We start from the raw sequence: 20068 nt of genomic DNA on the forward strand, positions 1-20068 counted from the left end.
AGCTGGGTATGGTGACACATGCCTGTAGTCCCAGCTACTCAGGAGGCTGAGACAGGAGAATCAAACCCAGGAGGCAGAGGTTGCAGTGAGCTGAGATTGTGCCATTGTACTCCAGCCTGGGTGACAGAGGAAGACTCCGTCTTGGAAAAAAAGAAAGAAAAGAAAATAGACTAATACACAAGGCTTTGCCAGCCTCCCCTCCCCTCGGCCCTGCCCTGTGTGCCCAGCTCAATGCCTTCCACCTTGTACCTTTCAGATTTGGGTGACACATTAGTGGGTGATGAAATAAACTTGACGGATTGTGAACAGCATTTTAAGAAAAAAATAGAATAGGAAATACAGAAAACGTGTTTCTTACTTTGATACATGTTCAAGAAAGTTTGAACGCACTGCTCTGGCCTGTATGGGTCAAAGAATCTTTAGTACTGTTTTTCTCTTTAGCTGTCTTCAACGGGTTCTAGAGGGAGGGGTTGCGGCACTCCTGGCCTGCCACAGTGGGCCCGTGTGGGTTGTAGAGAATGGCAGTGGTCAGTACTCTTTTAAAATGCTGCCAACAGCAGTGTAGGTGGTGGGCACACCTGTTTTTTTAACTGTATCTGTTTCATAAGGCAAGTATACCTGGGACACTGAAACTCTTAGTCCCAACACGCCACTCACACCCTGCCCTCGGAGACTCCTCGAAGCCATAGCATGGCCTCCGGCAGCCTGAGGCCGCGTCCCAGGGCTGGCCCAGCTCCCTTTCCAGTTGCTGTCTGGAAAAGCTTAAGGCTGTCAAAAGAATTTAGTTTGTTCCTCCAACATCTGACAATAGGCCCCTGACCACCCTTTGCTAAAAAAGGAGGCCCACCATTGTGAATCCTTCCTCTGTGGCTCCGAGCTACTGTGTATGTGTCGCCTACAGCTCAGGAGTGTCTTTCTCAAGGACCTGAAAGCCATTCCTCTCAAGGTCATTATCAGGAAGGACAGAGCCTCTGACTCGCAGGCTCCGTCGGGGGAGAGGGTCCTAGCTTCCAGAAGAGGATCCTAGCTTGGAGAACTGCCAGCTAGCAGACACAGCTGGCCTCATCACACGGACACTGCCCAACACTTTGTAATCTTTCACTTCCCTGACTCTACCTGAACCCTGCGGGCTCCACCTCCCGACTCGTCATTCTCCCTTTAAAAGGCCCAGTCATCACCTCTGCACAAATCAGAATGGAGCTCAGCTCTTTCCCCTACTATCAGCAGTTACTGAACAAAATCTGTTTTCACTGCTTAATGTGCAGCTTGTTCATTTTTATTTTTAAAGCATGTACATACATGTACACGCACACACATGTACACACACACATCTACACGTACACACACACATTCGTCTTCTCAAGACAAACGCTGCTTCTCAGGGGTAGCTGATTCTTGTCTTCCTCATAATCTAGAGTATTTTCCCTTCCTGTGTTTATCCTCTGTGTCATCTCTTAAGTCACAAGTAAAATTTTACTTAACTGTTCCAGCCTGGTCTTAGATGTCCCTTAGGAAATTAAATGAAGAGTTGTGTCCAGGACTCTTTCCTTACAGGGACAAGCACGAGGGCTATGAGGTCCAACTTTCTGTACCCACTGGGAGCTTCTACTGCCAGATGTGGAGGAACCGGATTCATGTTTGAAGGGAGACTTCCAGTTGTCTCACACATCAGAGGCCACCCTCTTTCCCTCTACCTGGTTTTACCTTTCCTAAAGAATTTGTAACCAGGAAGTCGCATGCTCTCTATCCAGGCAGATGAGTAGAGACGGTTGGACGTGGGTTTCGAGGCAGCGTTTCATGCAGGAATCAGTAGCAAAGCAGATATCTGAACATGTGAAAAGAAAAGGAAAATCCCCAGGTGCCGGTATACAAACATGGAAGTGAAAAGCAGGGTGATGGGTAAGCAGCAGGCCGAGCGCGGGGAGCTTGGGGATGGGGGCCAGGCCTGGGTTCGTCCCTAACACTAAGAGTCTTTTAAGCATGGCCACCTGCAGGGCGGGAAAATGAGGCATGGGCCTCCAGAGGGCGGGGAGAGAACTGGGGTCCTGTATGAAGGCTGCACGTCCAGCAAAAAGGAGGCTGGTGCAGGAGGTGCCATACCCCAGCAGCGAGCAGCAGGTGCAGTGGGAGGCGCCAAGAAAAGCTGGGCACATGCCCAGCCCTGGCCAAGCTGCCCAGACACGAGATTATCACTTAGACCCAGAGGGGAAATTGGAAGGCTCAGCAGCAAAGTTAAGGTCAAAATTCCGTTGGACTCAGAGCTGGTGCACTGGCAGTCAGATCTGGGGCCCAAGATCACCCCAGAATACCCCCCATCCAGTGAGGGAGCTGGGCCTGTGCTTCCCAAGGTTTCCACCAAGAACTCCTAAGGCAGAACAGCTACCTCTGGGGAGGCCCAGAGGGAAAGGTCTGAAGCTATTCATGGAACCCCAGATTTCTTTAAAGCCTCAATTTTCCTTTTCAAATACATTGGACTCTTGCATTGCAACCAAAACAAACTAAATTGATGACACGGTTTCCAGTGGTCAGAGGGAAGTCTCATACTCCAAGTTACACATGTCCCAATTTGAGAAGCACAGATGAGGGAGGGCTTCAGAGACAACACAGGAGCCGTGGTGGAGGTGAACTGAGAGGCAGACCCGCAATCAAAAGCCTAGAAGGGGGTCTCCAGTAAGAAGAGGTGAGGCCGGGCAAGAGGAGAGTCACACAGTTTGCTATAGGTTGGTAAAGGCTTGCTCAGCCAAGCAGTGCCTCTTTAGGGAGGGAAACGCTGTCTGCTCTTTGACATTTTGTAAATCAAGCCTGGTGAATTTTAACCTGTGAGCTTATCTAAAACCCCTTGAACTGACTGAACTGATTTAAATTTCTGTCCTCTAAATTAATTTCTATTCAGACATCACTTACTTATATACACCAAAAACAGCAAAATATATATATATATATATATATACACATATATATATACATAACCTTGTGATTGTATAGAAAACATTTTCAGCCATTCTGTGCATATTTTATTGAATAAATAAAAACTTTATTGGCTTGGTTTTTAAAACCTATAAACAATATAGTTTCATCTTTGTTTGATCACTTAAAATATACAACTTTATGTAACCAAAATGCTTAAAGGGTTTTGTTCACTGAGTGTTGTCTATTTATACCTATACATATGAAAATCTGACCTGTCAAAACTGGTGTTGCAGTAGCCGTATTTGAGATATGTGTGGATTTCTATAAAGATTGACTCTTAAAATTATGAGATGTAATATAACACCTAGATATTAAGGGAAAAAATGATTTTGCAACCCCAAGTTGGGACTTACACAAGAAATCCCTGTGGTGGTTACAAAGTTTAAAATTCTATTGAGTATGTTTATTTTTCAAAATAAAACAGGCTAAGTAAATAACTAACAACAGTACCTCAATGACTTCTATAAACAGCTAAGCTATACTTTACAGCTATAAGAACATGATATTTGTATTTCCCTGAGTGCACAGTTTGCTTTGAGTTCAAGGGCACGGTATATGTGTGTGTTTCCTGAAGCCATTGAGATCAGAATAGATGAAAACTAAGAATGTGAACCTGCTGGTGTTGTGACAAGCTTAGCTCCCTGCTGTTTGAGATCAGCCTTGGCAACCAGGGTCCCTTAACCTCATCTACAGATTCTGCTCCACCAAAACTCTGGGCCACCTTCTCTCTAGGACAGGAGACCCAGCTGAGCAGCTCAGAGGCCCCACAGCAAGTGGGCCCAAATGCCGGGCCTGCTCCAGCTTGTGCCTCTGCTCTAAAAAGTGGATTCCTTCCTTATTTCCTGGCCTGGAATTCTCCCTTACCCTTCTTGGGACTAGAGTCAAGCTCACAAACTCCAGGGCCCCTCATATCATTTTCCAGACCTGCATCCTTGGAAGCTGACCTCCTCCTACCCTATCTGTGTCTTCCCAGCCTGGGGTGCTTCGTCCACTCCCAGGATCTGCCGTAACATCCAGTCTGCTGTGCTGGGACACCCTGCCACGTCCTGCCTGAGTCTGAGGGCTCTTTGTCTCTGGGTTAATTCCCAGCTTGGCTTTCCCCCAACTGAGGGTGGGGTGATAACAGTTACCTTCCTGCAAATGTGTTTGTCTTTATTTCTTGGAATGGATTTTGGATTTTAGAAGCTCTCACCCCTGGCAAGTGCCTAGAAACGAAAACCCTGATGACTATACTTAAGTTTCCCCCAAATGACTTGAACTTTCTTTCTCTAAGAGCTACAGACTGGCTTTGAGTTCAAGGGCAGCTTCAAATACAGAACCCTGGGTCTTCTAAATAGGGGTATCTGTTCCCTACCCCATGCCATCATTAGGAATCCCTATTTCTTGAGTGCCAGCTACATGAAATTTTCCACAATTCACCTGCATATCTGGTGCCATAAGAAATCATAAAGACTGCTTCCGTGATTCATGTAGGTATTCTGAAGTAGTCCAAAAACTTGGGTCCTACATTTAGAATCAGGTTTAGAGCACAGAAATCCCAAATTCTCACTTTCCCAGTATAGGATTGACCTATACTGACCTAACTCAGTATAGGGTTGACCTGTTGATGGGCTCAAAGTTTGCCAATAGGTCTTATCAAAGGCCTGCCATCCACTCCCTGACAAGGAGCGCTCTCTTTTTGAGGGGAGGCTCCCTGTGTGTGCCAATACCGCTGTCACTGGATTTCCTCTCCCAAGTTCCTCCCTGCAGTAGTGTTTGGAGCAACACAGATTTTTTTCCTGTAGTTCACAAATGGTTCTGGTGGTGACCTCGGAAAGACAAACAGGTAAGCAATGGCCGCTGGGTGACTTTACTGCACTGCTTACCACCTTGACCCCTTGAAAGGCAACCGAGACTTGGATCCAGCCTCATAACTTCATGTGATCTAATTTTAGCTAACCTGAAGAAAAGAAAAACAAGAATATAACTAGTGGCCTATTTATCCGTATTGAGTGTCTAGCATGGAGATTTGTCATTCATTGGTGTCCTCAAGGCTTGAAAAACATGAAGAACTCCATGAATGTTTGCTTCCATTGGGAGCTTTGTGATGGCTATTATAGTGCTCATGAGTAAGTGATAGTTTGTCCTAAATTTCCACAAATATGCTTATATTGCCCTGTCTTACTTTTCACAGCAGAGAGCTGAACTGTCATGCCTCTAAGGCACAGAGCCTTTCACACACCAATAAACATTTATATTTATCTTCAACAATCTGGCATAAACAGAAATCTCACCTGTAAGTTTCCAAGGGTTTAAAATCTGTTTCAGATATTAGCTTCTAACCATGACTTTTTAATGAAAATTAAATTCACTATCAACTCCAATACTCTAACTTCCCAAACTCCTGAGAGGAACAAGCCACTCTGGCTATGAAATAAACTCTATAAAGAGAACTGAAATCATATGATGAAATAAAGTCCATTGGGTAATGCAGTCACTATGTTGCTATCATTGTTGCTTTTTAAATACAGCATATGAAACAGGATCTCTTAACCTGTTTCTCCAGCTTGGGGATTAGAAGGAGTTTCCAGTGAGCTCATTTGAGAGCTCTAACTCTTACAGTGAAGGACAGATTCTACTCTCACAGTTGAGCTACACTGATCAAAAAACCAAGTCAAAAATGCTTTTTAGAAAGTCCTGAAAACTAAGGTTTCAGGAGGATGGGCTATCAGGAACATGGATCTAAATCACTGTGTGAAAACTAGCAAGTGTATCTATCGTTCCTGCAGAGGCCAGCTGTCTTCGGGTGTTTACTTTTTAAATAAAACAGTAGTTTGAGTCTCTAGAAACATGTTTGCTACATTACAGTACGACTGGTGGACTGGTGGACGCTAAGAGGCCAGGGCACCAGACCATGCTGAAGGGACAATTCTGTCTGGCAATGACAGTTCTGGTCCAAAATGGGTCATCTTATGATCATTAAAAGAAAAAAAAGGCCAGCCACGGTGGCTCATGCCTGTAATCCCAGCACTTTGGGAGGCTGAGGTGGGTGGATCACGAGATCAGGAGTTCAAGACCAGCCTGGCCAAGATGGTGAAACACTGTCTCTACTAAAACTACAAAAATTAGCTGGGCATGGTAGCAAGTATCTGTAATGCCAGCTACTCGGGAGGCTGAGGCAGAAGAATCACTTGAACCCGGGAGGCGGAGGTTGCAGTGAGCCAAGATCACGCTACTGCACTCCAGCCTGGGTGACAGTGAGACCGTCTCAAAAAAAAGGCTTTCAATGGGAGGAGGACGGAACACAAGTATTTCATCTCTTTCAAAGCAAACAGGCCTTCCCAAGCCCATCCCCCCAGACCTTTCGAGTGGAAGAACCTATTAGATGTTCTTGACAAGGAGCCCAAATGACTCCTTGGTTTAAATTTTGGTAAAGGAGGGGGATGAGGGGGGATGCAGAGTAAGAAAAGGAAGGAAAACAGGAAACACCTTTATTTCCCTGCCTCTCTGAGTGATCTTTTAGCAGACTTGCCGAAAAAAGAAATGAGCCAGATTTTTTGTTTTTGTTTTTGAGACAAGAGTTTCACTTTTGTCACCCAGGCTGCAGTGCAGTGACACAATCTTGGCTCACTGCAACCTCCACCTCCCAAGTTCAAGTGATTCTCCTGCCTCAGCCTCCCGAGTAACTGGGATTACAGGTGCCTGCCACTGCACCTGGCTAATTTTTCTATTTTTAGTAGAGATGGGGGCGGGTAGCACCATGTTGACCAAGCTGGTCAGGTGATCTCCCCTAAGCTAGCCTCCGAAAGTGCTGGGATTACAGACGTGAGTCACCGCGCCCGGCATGAACCAGGTTTGGTTTTTGGTTTTTGGTTTTTCCTGCTCTGAGATAGGCAGCATGGTGGAAAGGGCATTGACTCTGAAGCTGAAAGACCTGGGTTTTAGACTCCTGGGGTAGGTACTTGCTGAGTGACCAGAGGACACCACTTAGCCTCTGTGAACTCGGTGCCCTCACCGAGGGAACCAGAAGTAATAAAAGCCAGTCGCCAGGTTGAATGAACTGATAGAAGGAAGTGCCTGGCACAGAGCTGGCATAGGGTAGGTGGGTCCTGAGACGCTGTCACCCTTCCTCACCTCCCCTTCTGAGGTAGGTCATGCAAACATTTCTGGCTGGTCTTAAGTGTCGCCAGACTGGAACTTCCAAGATTCCCCCAAAGTGAGCCCCCGATGTACGGCCTCCAGCTCGAGGCTGCTGCCTGCAGTGGGGCTGGAGGAGGGTAAGCGGTGAGGCGGGCGCGCTGAGGGTCAACCGGCTCCCCAGCTCCCCATCCTGCGCTCAGACAGACACCGCTCCAGGCACGATCCTGCGGATGTGGGTGTACGACTTCCTGATGGTGACGCTGCCGTGGTGCGACACGCCCCGGGGCAGGACGCACTCCTCCGTCAGCCTCTGGGTCTCGGGGTCCCAGCACAGCACGGTGGCGATGACCTCGTTCTTCTCGTCCCTCCCGCCGGTGATGTAGAGCCGGTTGTTACAGGGCGCGATGCCGCAGCTGGCCCGCTCGTGGCTGAGCTGGGTCACCAGGCACCAGCTGTCTTCCAGGGGGCTGTAGGCATACAGCGCTCTCATGGCTCCACCTGAGGGCAGGGAGGGAACACGGTGGGCATCCCTCCAGTTTCTGCTTTCTTCGCTCTGAACCACTAAAACTCAGCTTCTGGTTAGGCCATGTCTCCCCTCTTCCCAAGAGAAACAGTAGATTGATGGCTCCTCTGAAAACCAGAGCGGGTCCCAGGGGCAGTGAGTGGCCAGCGCTGGAGACACTGCGACACACCCTTTCTGTGCTGCAGCCAGGCACGAATCCAGCTCTAAGCTATGCAGATGAATAAGCAGCCCTTACTCACCAACAACGTAGATGCGGTCCCGGAAACTCACTGCATTGATGCATTTCGCCTCCACCGGCATGGCCGCCTTCAGATTCCACTTGTTGGTTGACGGGTCATAACACTGCGTCTTGTCCGTGGCCAGTTTCCCGTTGGGCCCTCCCCCAATCACGTAGAGCTTCTTCTTATGGCTGGTGGCTGCAAAGGAGCTGACGTGGACAAGGAGGGGCGCGGCCTGTGGGGCACAGGGCACAAGAAGCAGCTGTCAGTCACACTGCCCAGGTTGCTGCAGCATCTCCCAGGGTGCAGGACGGAGCTCCAGGACACAGAACTGGGCAGCTTTTGCCTAAAGTCACAAGGCCCATGCGCTGCACTCCTCTTAAGACCCAGCGAGAATGAAAGCATGCATTTCCAACCCTCCCTCCAGGCTCCACACAACCTAGAGCCAGCTGTGTGCTGGGATGTGCCAGCCTCTCCCAGAGTCCAGCTCTCAGGGAAGGAGGAGGATAGGCACGAATAAATTTATACAGATGAAGTCAGCCAATGCTGGAGGAAAATGATTTTTTTTTTCTTTTTTTCTTTTTTGGAGACAGCGTTTAGCTCTTGTTGCCCAGGCTGGAGTGCAATAGGGCGATCTCAGCTCACTGTAACCTTCACCTCCCGGGTTCAAGCGATTCTCCTGCCTCAGCGTACAGAGTAGCTGGGACTACAGGCATGAACCACCACGCCCGGCTAATTTTGTATTTTTAGTAGAGACAGGGTTTCTCCATGTTGATCAGGCTGGAGTCTAACTCCCGACCTCAGGTGATCCAGCTGCCCCGGCTTCCCAAAGTGTCAGGATTACAGGTGTAAGCCACCACGCCCAGCTCAGGAATATGATTTTTTTATACATGCATGTTCATATTCATTCATGTGCTCATCCACTCAAAAAAATATTTATGGAGTGCCTACTGTGTACCAGCATTGATTTTCCTTGGTGCTTATGTCTAGGAAGAAAAGCTGGTATATGGGTTTAAGGTGGCCACAGGTAAGCGGGCTCTTCCACTACAGGGCAACACTGAGGCTTTTGAGATTAAGTCAGACATGTGCTTCTACCCTGGGAACCCCTGCACACTAAAGGAGCCTCTTGCCCAGTTACATGACCCTTTTGATCATGGAGCAGCTCTGGGATAGGAGTTGTTTTGAGAAGATCTTGGGCAGGTCCCCGCAAATGCTAGGAGCTGTCCATATAGCACTTTTCAGGCTGACAGTCTTGACTACATGATGTGGTGACCTGGCTGCCTCTGCTTGTGCCTACAGTGACGGTGTTGTACTCTCCATTAAGCTGGGACATGCTCGGACATCTGATTTGATAAGGAGAAAGAAAATTGGAAATTGGGAATAGCCTGGAAATGAGATCAGGTGGCTTTTCTTTTCCTGGTGTGGTATATGCCTGAGGTTGTGCTGCTAAAGTCTGACATGCAGGCCTGTAAGTGGCTCTTCATGGATGAGAAAATAACGAGGGGACAATTTCTAACATGACGGAATAACTCTGGGTTCACAAATGGTGTAATAAAGTGATCTGCATTGTGTCCAGTGTGGAGAAGAATAGGAGAGAAGGCATCTGAGGGGACAGGACCCTAGGCCAGGACATGCAGACCAAGAGAGCTGCTGTGCATGACGGCGTGAGCCTCTGCTCACATCTGGGGCTCTGGCCGGATTAGGACGGTGCCCACACAGACCTTCACCACCTGGAAGACATTGTTTCTGTGACTTAATCAGCAAAAAGCATGGGCTTCCAGAAGGAGGGAAGCTCAGAGCCACCAAAAATGTTCTCCTCAGAAGTAATGTGATCAGAAAGCTGGCCACCACTGTAGGTACATTCCCAAGCATTTAAAAAAAAAAAAAAAAACATTGAAGTAATAATACAGACAGTTAGTCATAGAAATCATCTCCTGGCCAGGCACGATACCTCACACCTGTAATCCCAGCACTTTGGGAGGCCAAGGCGGGCAGATCACAAGGTCAAGAGATCAGGACCAGCCTGGCCAACATGGTGAAACCCCATCTCTACTGAAATATAAAACTTAGCTGGGTGTGGTCGTGGGCGCCTGTAGTCTCAGCTACTCAGGAGGCTGAGACAGGAGAATCACTTGAACCCGGGAGGCAGAGGTTGCAGTGAGCCAAGATCGTGCCACTGCACTCCAGCCTGTGCAACAGAGTGAGACTCCATCTCAAAAAAAAAAAAAAAAAAAGAAAGAAAGAAAAGAAAAACGAAATCATCTCCTCTACCTCCGACCAGCAGTTGTGAAAGGGGTCGTAGGTCTCCACATTGTTGATTCTCTGTAAGCCGTCGAAGCCTCCGATCACATAGACCTTACCGCCCAGCACCACCATCTTATGCCTCCAGCGGCCTATGTTTAAATACTCAATCTGAATCCATTTGTTGATTGAAGAATTATATTTCCAAACATCATGCTGTGTTTCTTTGCCACCTGCAAGAGATAAAAAGCATTTAAGAAACCAGCAGATATGTCAGAAATACAGCATCTCCCATAACATCCCGCATGTCCAAAAATGCCAGGTTCCTAGGCCAGCCCCAGCTTGAGGGGAGATCAAAACAGCCCTGAAGGTGTGTGCAGTCTGGTGGGGGAGACAAGGCAAACGCAGGGGGACAGCGAAGGACAGAATGCATTGTGCGCCCCACGGTGCCATGTGCCACCTCAGTGCAGGCAAAGTTCAGAGAAGAGGTGGCTAAGTGAGCGGTGTCCCAGGAAGGCTTCAGAGGGTAGGCCCCAAGTCAGCCTGGGTGGGTGGGGGCCCGAGGGAGCCTGGGCTCAGCGTTTGTGCTCACAAGGAGCAGAAAGTAAGGCTGGGCAGGGACAGTGGGCTTTGTCCAGAAGGAAAATTACATGGCAGCTTAAGTTCTATGTTGACTTATTTATTTAAACAAAAAAGCAAAGATACAGACCTGCAAAAATCACCAAGAAATCGTACAACATTCTCTTGGTTTGTCTTTCTGATCTATATAAAAAGATCAGTGAGACTGATCCTATTTCTAAATTAATTTGTTAGAAGAGTATGAGATGCCCCTAACAGATCATTTGAGAGTGACCTGGTAAATATTTTCTTGAAGACAGCTCTCCTAAAAAACAGAAAATATGTAATTCAGCAGCTGGGGGAAGAGACGAAGAAAAGGGAGAACTGACTTTTTCTGATTTTAATCAACTATTTCACAGCTCTGTTTTTCCATTTTCCCATAGAGTACCACCAACGACTGGAAGCAAAGATTTACTTTGCAGACGTACACGTGTGCAATAGTGCAGAAATGACCATTGCTGACCAGCCACTGTGTCGGGGCGTTTCTCTGGTGTGGAGCCCGGAAGCGGGTTTTCTAAGTCAAAGGCATGTGCACCTGAACTTTTATAGGTGTAACCAAAGCACCCTCCACAGCTGTGCTGGGCGACTTTTCCTCAAACCCACTTTTTGAGGGTGGTGGTGGTTTTGTTCTCTTTTAAAAAAATTTTTTAACAGTCTGACAAAGAAAAACTATGTCAGTTTGTTTTTTTTCTCACTACAAGGGAGGCTGCTTCCTCTTCCATGAATCTTTTGTTCACAGTTTGGCCATTTTTCTTTGCGTGGGGTACCTTTCAGAGGTCTCCATTTATTCAAAACACTGTGATACGGACCCCATTTAGGTAGCATCAAAAAGTATAAAATAACTATAAAATTTCAAAGGAATGTATGCAACGTTTATAAAAGGAAAAGAAGAAAACCTATTATTTTATTTTAGGACCAAAAAAAAAACTTGAGAAAGCATATTGTGTGCATAAATGAGACACATTATTGTGAAGATGTCAGCCCTCCCTGGGGTAATCTATATACACAATGCCTTCAGGACTTTTGGGGGGAAGTTGATGGGATAATTTTAAATTTCACTGGGAAGATTAAGTTTGGAAAAATTTCTAAGAAACTTTTGAAAAAGAAAAGTGAAGAAGAAGGCTTTCCTTATCAAATATTAAAATATACTAAAAGGCTATTATAATACAAACAGTGCAGTACTAGACAAACTGACAGCACAGAACAGACTAAAATATATACAGATCATTAAATAAATGTTATTAGAACAATTGGTTATTCATTTGGATGAAAATTGAGTTAGATACTTATTTTACATTACATTTAAAGCAAAATTCAAATGTTACTTCTCTAGAAGTAACTGGAGAATGTATAGGAGATTATGTTAATGACCGTGGGGTTACGAGGGGTTTCTAAGCATAACAGGAAACGTAGAATTGTATAGGAAAGAAAACTATATAAATACAAAGTTTAAAAACCACCACAGTCTAGGAGAAAATATTCACAACGCAAATAGCAAAGGATAAATAGTAAGAGCTCCAAAAAGTTAGTAAGAAAAAGACAAAAATCTGATAGAAACTGTCGAAGGGTATGAACAGATAATTTTAAAAATAAATACAATTATCTGGTAAATATATAAAACATGCTCAACCTCACTGATGACCTAGGAATGTAAATTTAAACATTCTAGTCTATTAAAAATTTAAATGAGTAATAATAAAAATCGTTACCAAGGATAAAGAAAATGGGCACCACCATTCATCACTGATTGAACTGTAAATTGGTCTGACTTTTCTGCAGGACAATTTTGCAACATATACGAAATTGCCTGTTCACATATGACCACTTCCAGGAAACTTTCCAGTAGCAGCACAAGTATGAAAAACTATATGTGTCTAAGAATGCCTACTGCAGTATTTTTTAAAGAGGTTTTTCAAAGAAAGCTGAAACAATCTTGGTTCATCCATTTGGTAGACTGTGATATAGCTGGTAAAATCAGTAGCGATGATACCAGCCAGTGTAATGAAGCTCCCACCATGTGCTTGGCAGGACGCTGTGCTTGGCACGTGGTAACTATCTCACTCAATATGTATCTCCATTAAACCAGCATGCCCTCAGGTCTAGATTATATTGTTAACTGAAGTACAAGTTTCTGTTTCTTTAACCGTGTATAACAAGCATGCTTTCAGGTTCTGCTTGTATCATTAAAAAGCGAACGACACATTTCTCACAAAATAATAACATGTGGGTCGGGTGCAGTGGCTGACGCCTGTAATCCCAGCACTTTGGGAGGCTGAGGCGGGCGGATCACTTGATTTCAGGAGTTCTGGACCAGCCTGGCTAACATGGTGAAACCCCATCTCTACTTAAAATACAAAAAAATTGGGCCAGGCACAGTGGTTCAATTTATAGTAATCCCAGCACTTTGGGAGAGTGAGGTGGGTGGATCTCCTGTGGTCTGGAGTTCAAGATCAGCCTGGCCAACAAGGTGAAACCCGTCTCTACCAAAAATACAGAAATTAGCTGGGCATGGTGGCAGGTGCCTGTAATCCTAGCTACTTGGGAGGCTGAGGCAGGAGAATTGCTTGAATTGGGAAGTTGGAGGTTGCAGCTAGTCAGGATCGCACCACTGCAGTTCAGCCTGGGGGACAGAGCAAGACTCCATCTCAACAAAAAAAAAAGAAAAAGAAAAAGACAAAAAATAGTGCAATGCTGCTCACAGTTTAGTGTTTATTGAGTAGCAGTGTGCCTTCACGATAAGACCACCTGAGCTCCTGGGTCCACATCCCGTCTTACTCAGAGCCAGATCGTCACCAAGTCACAGTCATTCTTCTAGGATGGTTGCCGGGCTGCCACTCGGCAACATACATAGTGCTACTGGCGGCTGGCTTTGGCCTCACGTGGCTCCTGCTTACCTGAGATGTAGACCTCATTTTTCAATGTCACGCATGCAAACTCCACCCACTTCTTATTCTCACTCTCCAGCTCGTGCTCCGTTAGCGGGAGCTTGGCCACCTCCAGGCGGCTGCGCCTCAGGGGGTCCAGGCAGGTCACCTCTGCCACAAACCGTTCATCCTTTGTGCAGCCGCCAATGATCATGAACACCTCGGACTGGAACTCGTGCATCCTGGGCTTGGTGCGCTCCGATATGATCTGGAAATCAATAGGGGTTCATAAAGGCAGGACAACACAATGGTTCAGAGCTCAGGGCACGAAGCCAATAGGAGCAGGCTCCAATTCCCACACCTGCCACGGCATGACCACGTGACTTCACCTCCCTGAGCCTCGGCTTCATCATCTGTATCATGCGGTATTAGAGGTAACTACCTTGTAGGTGTGTTTCCAGGATGAAGTGGGATAATGTATGTAGTGTGCTTTACTCAGGCCTGGTACATAATAGGTGCTCAATAAATGTTACCTGTTTTTGTTGCTGTTTTAACAGGTCGGGGTCTATACCATCAGAGGCACTTCCTGCCTTTCCTCTCCTGCCTGGTCTGAAACCTTAAATCCTGGAATTTCATTTTGGACTTTCCCCCTTGCCTTTAATTTCTTGATGAGATCTCAGACTTTGCTCCCCGTCAGCCTTCTGGAAGAGACATCCTGGACAGTGACACATAGAGCATTCAGAGACTCAGGAAACAAGAACTAGAAGGAATCGGGGTGTGGCCAGGAAGGCGGGAAGACTGGTTCCAACACACAGTGTATGACCTCGCAGAGCTTCTGACAAGTGAAGAAATCCGTGCTATGGGCATTTGGACTCCGCTGAAAAAGCACAGGCTTGCAAGTCAAGGGTACCAGGGTCCTATCACCGATGGCCACGTGGCCTTGGAGAAGCAACACAGCCTCTGTAAACCACTTGTTCATTTCCCTGCTCTCAGATGATTGTGAGCATTCGTAAGGCCATGAGGTGGAGGTGTGAGCAGAGCACCCAGCACATACTGGCTCCTCAACAGTCATGCCTGTAGGAGCAGTGGCAGGTGCCATCTTGATATTGCTATACAAGGAAGAGCTGCCCTTCCCTGGTTCCACTGGCCCCCTGGGCTCCATGGCGAAGGTTCCATAGGAGTGCTGATGGGAGGCAGAGAGGCAGCCACCATTTCCCAGATGGCCAAAGTCACCCATTTCCCTACAAAATTAGGCTGGTCTAATACAGACTACAGAACTTCGATTTTGCCCACAGGTGGTGACAAATGGGTTACAGTAGCAAACACTGAGCCCTCAAGTAGTGAATGCAACCTGGAGCCACAAATAATCAGACCAGCCGACTCCCGGCCTCGACTTCTCTGTAACAGTCTTTGTTCGGTTGGTTGGCTTTCTGTGCCTCGGAGCCTGGTACGGTGAATTCTGCATCCTCAGTTCTTGAGGCTGGACCATGGCCATAACATCTGTGGCGGCTATTCCTTACAGGTCAGGGATGGGTGTGGCTGGGGGACAAAGCCTAGGCAATGGACTGGGCGAGGGTGTGGACAGCAGAATGGTACTGGGGGAAGGGTGGAGGGGTGGGCCAGGGAGCCTGGAGGCACCATGAGAGCACCAAGCTGGCAGGACAAGGTCTGGGCAATAGCACCAAAGCCAAGCTTTGCTGCTCTGCAACTTTCTCTCCAGCTGTCAGCCCTGGTTCCTGTCCCTAAACCCCATGCCCCACAGCTGAGGCACAGCCTCCAGCACCAATCTGGTCCTCCTTTAGAGGGCATTTAGGTGTTGCAGGCAATGCTTTGAAAACAGCACGGGCCACCCAGAATGGATTCCCTTGTGACACTTTCTTCCATTCTGGGAACCAGGCCTCGGCCTTCACTTTGAAGGTTCCCCCATCTTATTTGCAATGCCTGCTCTCCTGCCCCAGTAACCTGTTGAGTGATTGAGAGGCCACTAGGAGAACTGGACTAGCCATGACCCCCAGGGCTGGCACCTTGTTCCTTGGTCCTGACCAATGAAAGGCTCTCTTCCTACTGACTGAAATCCCTGGGTTCCTGACTGCTGCCTGGATCTCCCCATAATATTCTATTCTCAATTCCCCATGCTACCACCCCAACCCACTTACCCTTTAAGGCATGGTGAGTAATTTACCATGTAACACTTTGTCCCTTTCTCCAGGAAGCATTCCTAACTTTGCACACATTCCCATAACCCTGAATTTCCCCACAATGGCACTGTTCATGCTTCATTGTAATTTATTGTAAGACCCTGATGGCAGGAATGGCCCTTTTTCTCCAGTGGATCCTCAGCACCAAGAACAGTACCCAGAGCTTATGGACGTCTATAAACATTGACTAAACGAGTGAATGAGCTGGGCACAGTGGCTCAAGCCTGTAATCCCAGCACTTTGGGAGGTCGAGGTGGGTGGATCACTGAGGTCAGGAGTTCAAGACCAGCCTGGCCACCATGGTGAAACCCCGTCTCTACTAAAAACTTACAAAATTTTTTTAAATTAGCTGGGTGTTATGGGCACCTGTAATCCCACCTACTCAGGAGGCTGAAGCAGAAGATCTCTTGAACCCGGGAGGCAGAGGCTGTGGTGAGCTAAGGTCGCACCATTGCACTCCAGCCTAGGCAACAGGAGCGAAACTCCATCTCAAAAAACAAAACAAAAAGTGAATGGAGGAGTGAATGAATGGGCGAGCGAGGTAACTCAGTCTAAACTACTGTGGTAGTGAGCACCCACAATGGCCCGCAGTGGCCCTGCTTCCTGGTATTCGCATCTTGTGTAGTTCCCTCCACACTGTTCTAGAATCGGTCTCTATGATCAACAGATCACAGCAGAAGTGGTGAGGCTGTAACAGGCATTTCCAGCTTGCATCCAGATTACTCTTGCCATCTTTCTTAGATCATTTGTTCTGGGGGACGCCAGCTGTTAAGATGCCCATGTGGCAAGAAACTGAGGCTCCCAACCAGCAGCCAGCAAGGATCTGATGCCTGCCAACAGTCCAGTGAGTGAGCTTGAATCCCACTGGAACTTTGAGATTACTGCAGTCCCAGCCAACAGTTTTACTGTAACTTCCTAAGAGACCCTGAGCCAGAAGCACCCGGCTAAACCACTCCTAGATTCCTGACACTCAGAGCCTGTTAGATAGTAAGTGTTTGTTATTTTAAACTTTTCAGTTTGGGGGTAATTTGTTATGGAGCAATTGATAACTAACAATCATCTAGCTGATGGGCTTGGCTGGGGTAATGGAACCTGCCTTAGAACTCTGCACCGTAGAGCTGCCAAGTGGTGGCACCATTACCACGTTGTAAATTCAGCTACATTTGGCAAAATATTAACTCCAAAGTCATGACAAATGTCAATCTGAAGTCTGAGACGTGCCAGGTTGTTGCAGACACAGAAGTGTTTTCCAGTGAATTGCATGCAACGATCAGGCATAACCAGTTTACTTTCAGATTGTTCAAAACAGAGCAGATAATTGTACCTTAGTGCCTGCGCACTCTCGGCAGACGCTGTACAGGGGACAGAGTGATCATATTGTTTCAGCAAAGATGTCATTGGGCTGGAGCCTCTGCCCCCTTTCCCATATCACATACATCAGAGTCACCTTTGCTATAGACCAAGTTCATGTCTGAAAACGTAGGAGGCAATTAAGTGAAGAGGCAACTTTCCTCTGTCCCCAAAGACCTCTTCAGTGAAGGTTCCAGCTACCACTCCCAAATCAAATGGAGACTGACATTTGCTTTTGGTGTTCTAAAATTTCCTGTCATTACCGCCCGTGTAGAGGACAGGCAAGGTTAAAAAAGAAAGGTGATGATAGGATAAGAGGGTTAGAGTTTGGTGAATGAAGGGTGGGGAGAAGGGTGTTCACAGAGCAGCCTTCAGGCTCACTCTGCTGCCACAGGAGTCAGCCCAAGGCCGTGCCAGCAGTGAGCAGACTGGGTTCCCAGGATCTCAACTGGCAATGAGACCCCAGTTGGGAGGGCCTTGGTCGTTGGCTGGTTGGTTCAGTTGCCCTAACTATAAAATGAGGATGAGACAGCACCTCGAGAAGGATTTGGGAAAATCAGGCCACAAAATCCTGGGACACAGTGAAAAGACCGATTTTAGCCCCAGAGAAGAAAAATGATTGTGAGAGATGAGGCAACGACAAAGGATCCAATGGCAATGACAACAGCTTCCATTTGTGGGACACTCAGCGTGCACCAGACACTGTACTGAGCATCCATTCATTAGCTAGTTCTCAGAACAGTTCTGTCAGTTGGCAGGTATTATTATCCCATGTTACAGATCAGAGCTGAGCCTTAGAGTAGCTAAGCAATTGCCTGAGGTTATACTGTAAATAAATGGTGCCATCAAGATAAACACCCAGATCTCTGCCTGACTCAAAGCCCAGGTTCCACCGCCGAAGAATCCTCCAGATGTCAGAATTCTGTCTCCTCCTAAATCTAAAGTGTATAATGCCTGACTCTGCCCCCAGCACCTTGGAAATACAAAAGGCAATGAAAATATTTCATTGTAGCAATTTTGCAGATGACAGGGTAGGGACCTTTTATGCCAGAGAAAAGCCTTTATCATCTGCATTTCAAAGACTCAGAAAATAGGAAGTAGAAATAAAAATAGCACAAATATTGGAAGTATACTTGAGCAAGGCACTGTTTATTTTTAAGTTGTTTTTAAAGTGCTATTTATTTATTTTAACTTTTGTTTTAGTTCAGGAGCATGTGCAGGTTTGTTATATAGGTAAATTGCGTGTCATGGGGGTTTAGTGTACAGATTATTTCATCATCCGTATCCAATAAGCATAGTATCTGACAGGTAGTTTTTCAATCCTCACCCTCCTCTCATCCTCTACCCTCAAGTGGGCCCTGGTATCTTTTGTTCCCTTCTTTGTGTTCATGTGTACTCAATGTTTAGCTCTCACTTAGAATTGAAAACATGCAGCATTTGGTTTTCTGTTCCTGTGTCAGTTCACCTAGGAGAATGGCCTCCAGCTCTATCCATGTTGCTGCAAAGAATACATGATAGCATTCTTTTTTATGGTTGTGTAGTATTCCACAGGAGACTCTGAATAAATGCCAAACTGAGGGCCATTGCAGAGACTAAGACCTGTCTGCAATTATATGCAGGCTATCTGCTAGACAGCCAGCATGGAATTGGGCCTATGTGGTTTCCTAGGCTTTCCCTATCAATCCACTCATAATTCTTCATTTGTTAAATGTCCCATCTTCTCTGACACACAGACTGGTTTTGCAGTACCTGGTGCCATATCTGGCATAGAGTTGGTGTTCAGAATTTATTTGCAAAAAATGAAGGCATAGCATCCTTAAATACATGGGATGCTGTTTAAGTAGTTTTTAGGGGGAAATTTATAGCATGAAAGCCAATATTAGAAAGAAAGTCTCAAATCAGTGGCCTCCACTTCCACCATAAGAAACTAGAGAAAGAAGTGCACATTAAACCAAACTAAGCAGAAAGAAAGAAAATAATGATCAGAGCAGAAATAAGTGAAATAGAAAACAGAAAAACAATAGAGAAAATCAAATGAAACCAGACATTAGTTGTTTGAGAAAAATCAGTAAAACTGATAAACTTCTAACCAGATTGATCAGGAAAAAAAAAAGCAGGGCGGACACAAATTACCAATATTTGGAATAAGAGAGGTGACAATACTATAGATTCTGCAGGTATTAACAGGATAATAAAGAAATGCTATGGACAACTTTATGCCAATAAATTCAGCAACTTACATGAAATGAAAAAGTTCTTTGAGACACAAACTATCAAAGTTCATGCTAGAAGAAACAGAGATCCTAAATAGTCCTATATCTGTTAAAGAGATATACATTATAGTTTAAAAACTTTCCACAAAGAAAGCACCACTCTGGTAAATTCTACTACACATTTAAGGGTATGTTTGCAGAGTGAATGAATGAACAGTGCCTCTAAAGACAACCAAAAAAATTAGAAAAGAACACAACAGAAAAAGGGAGAAACTCCAAAAGAAACTCAGACAATCCCTGGGCCACATTTGGCTAAGGCTTCTACCAATGGCCTAATGAAGAAGGCTCGGTAGCTAATCCCAGAACCACTGCATAGTGAGGCATGAGTGTTCATGTGTACACACTGTTAACAAGCTGTTCCTATATCATCACTTCCTCTCCACTAAATTTGTTCTTGTCTTTATGAAGTTCTGAATAAAAATCTTCAAGAATTGTTAAGGAGAACCAGGTAGATCCAAATGATATGTTTATTCACCATTCATAGTACCCATTTAATCATTCAACAAGCATTTACTAATTACTGATTCACTATATAGCAGTATTAGAACTCTCTCCTAAGATCTGGAGATGAAAAGTATAGTAAGACACATTTCCTGCTATAACAAGCTCCCAGTCTAGAGATACTTACAGATGATAATTCAAATGGTTATTGTGCAGCAATTGGTGCTTGACAGAGCAATGCACCAAGTGCTGT

General features: G+C 46.0%; 1 protein-coding gene and 2 long non-coding RNA genes across 8 annotated transcripts in view; 2 read left to right on the plus strand and 1 right to left on the minus strand.

The window, feature by feature from the left end:
- Positions 1-20068, plus strand: part of LOC108311061 — a 130521-nt gene that overhangs the window by 17490 nt on the left and 92963 nt on the right. The window contains exon 3 of one of the 6 annotated variants that reach the window (XR_001828030.2): positions 14111-14766. The exons of 3 other annotated variants lie outside the window; for them this stretch is intronic. This is a non-coding gene — a long non-coding RNA (uncharacterized LOC108311061). 2 more of the 6 variants (XR_001828031.2, XR_001828025.2) reach the window with 2 other exon arrangements.
- The window catches only part of KLHL6 (kelch like family member 6), a 65045-nt gene continuing 47978 nt past the window's right edge, over positions 3002-20068 (minus strand). The window contains exons 4-7 of the mRNA XM_017538298.2: positions 13584-13821; positions 10102-10304; positions 7852-8065; positions 3002-7587 (exon numbers count right to left, since the gene is read on the minus strand). Coding sequence (XP_017393787.1) covers positions 7286-7587; positions 7852-8065; positions 10102-10304; positions 13584-13821 — 957 coding nt within the window. The 3' untranslated portion in view covers positions 3002-7285. The remainder of the gene's footprint in view (positions 7588-7851; positions 8066-10101; positions 10305-13583; positions 13822-20068) is intronic.
- On the plus strand, positions 14776-16929 carry LOC119472649. Its single transcript, XR_005201809.1, has 2 exons — positions 14776-15075; positions 16493-16929. It is a non-coding gene; the product is annotated as an uncharacterized LOC119472649 (long non-coding RNA).

The sequence above is a fragment of the Cebus imitator genome, unplaced genomic scaffold (genome assembly GCF_001604975.1).
Source record: "Cebus imitator isolate Cc_AM_T3 unplaced genomic scaffold, Cebus_imitator-1.0 Scaffold111, whole genome shotgun sequence".
Taxonomy (NCBI): Eukaryota; Metazoa; Chordata; class Mammalia; order Primates; family Cebidae; genus Cebus; species Cebus imitator.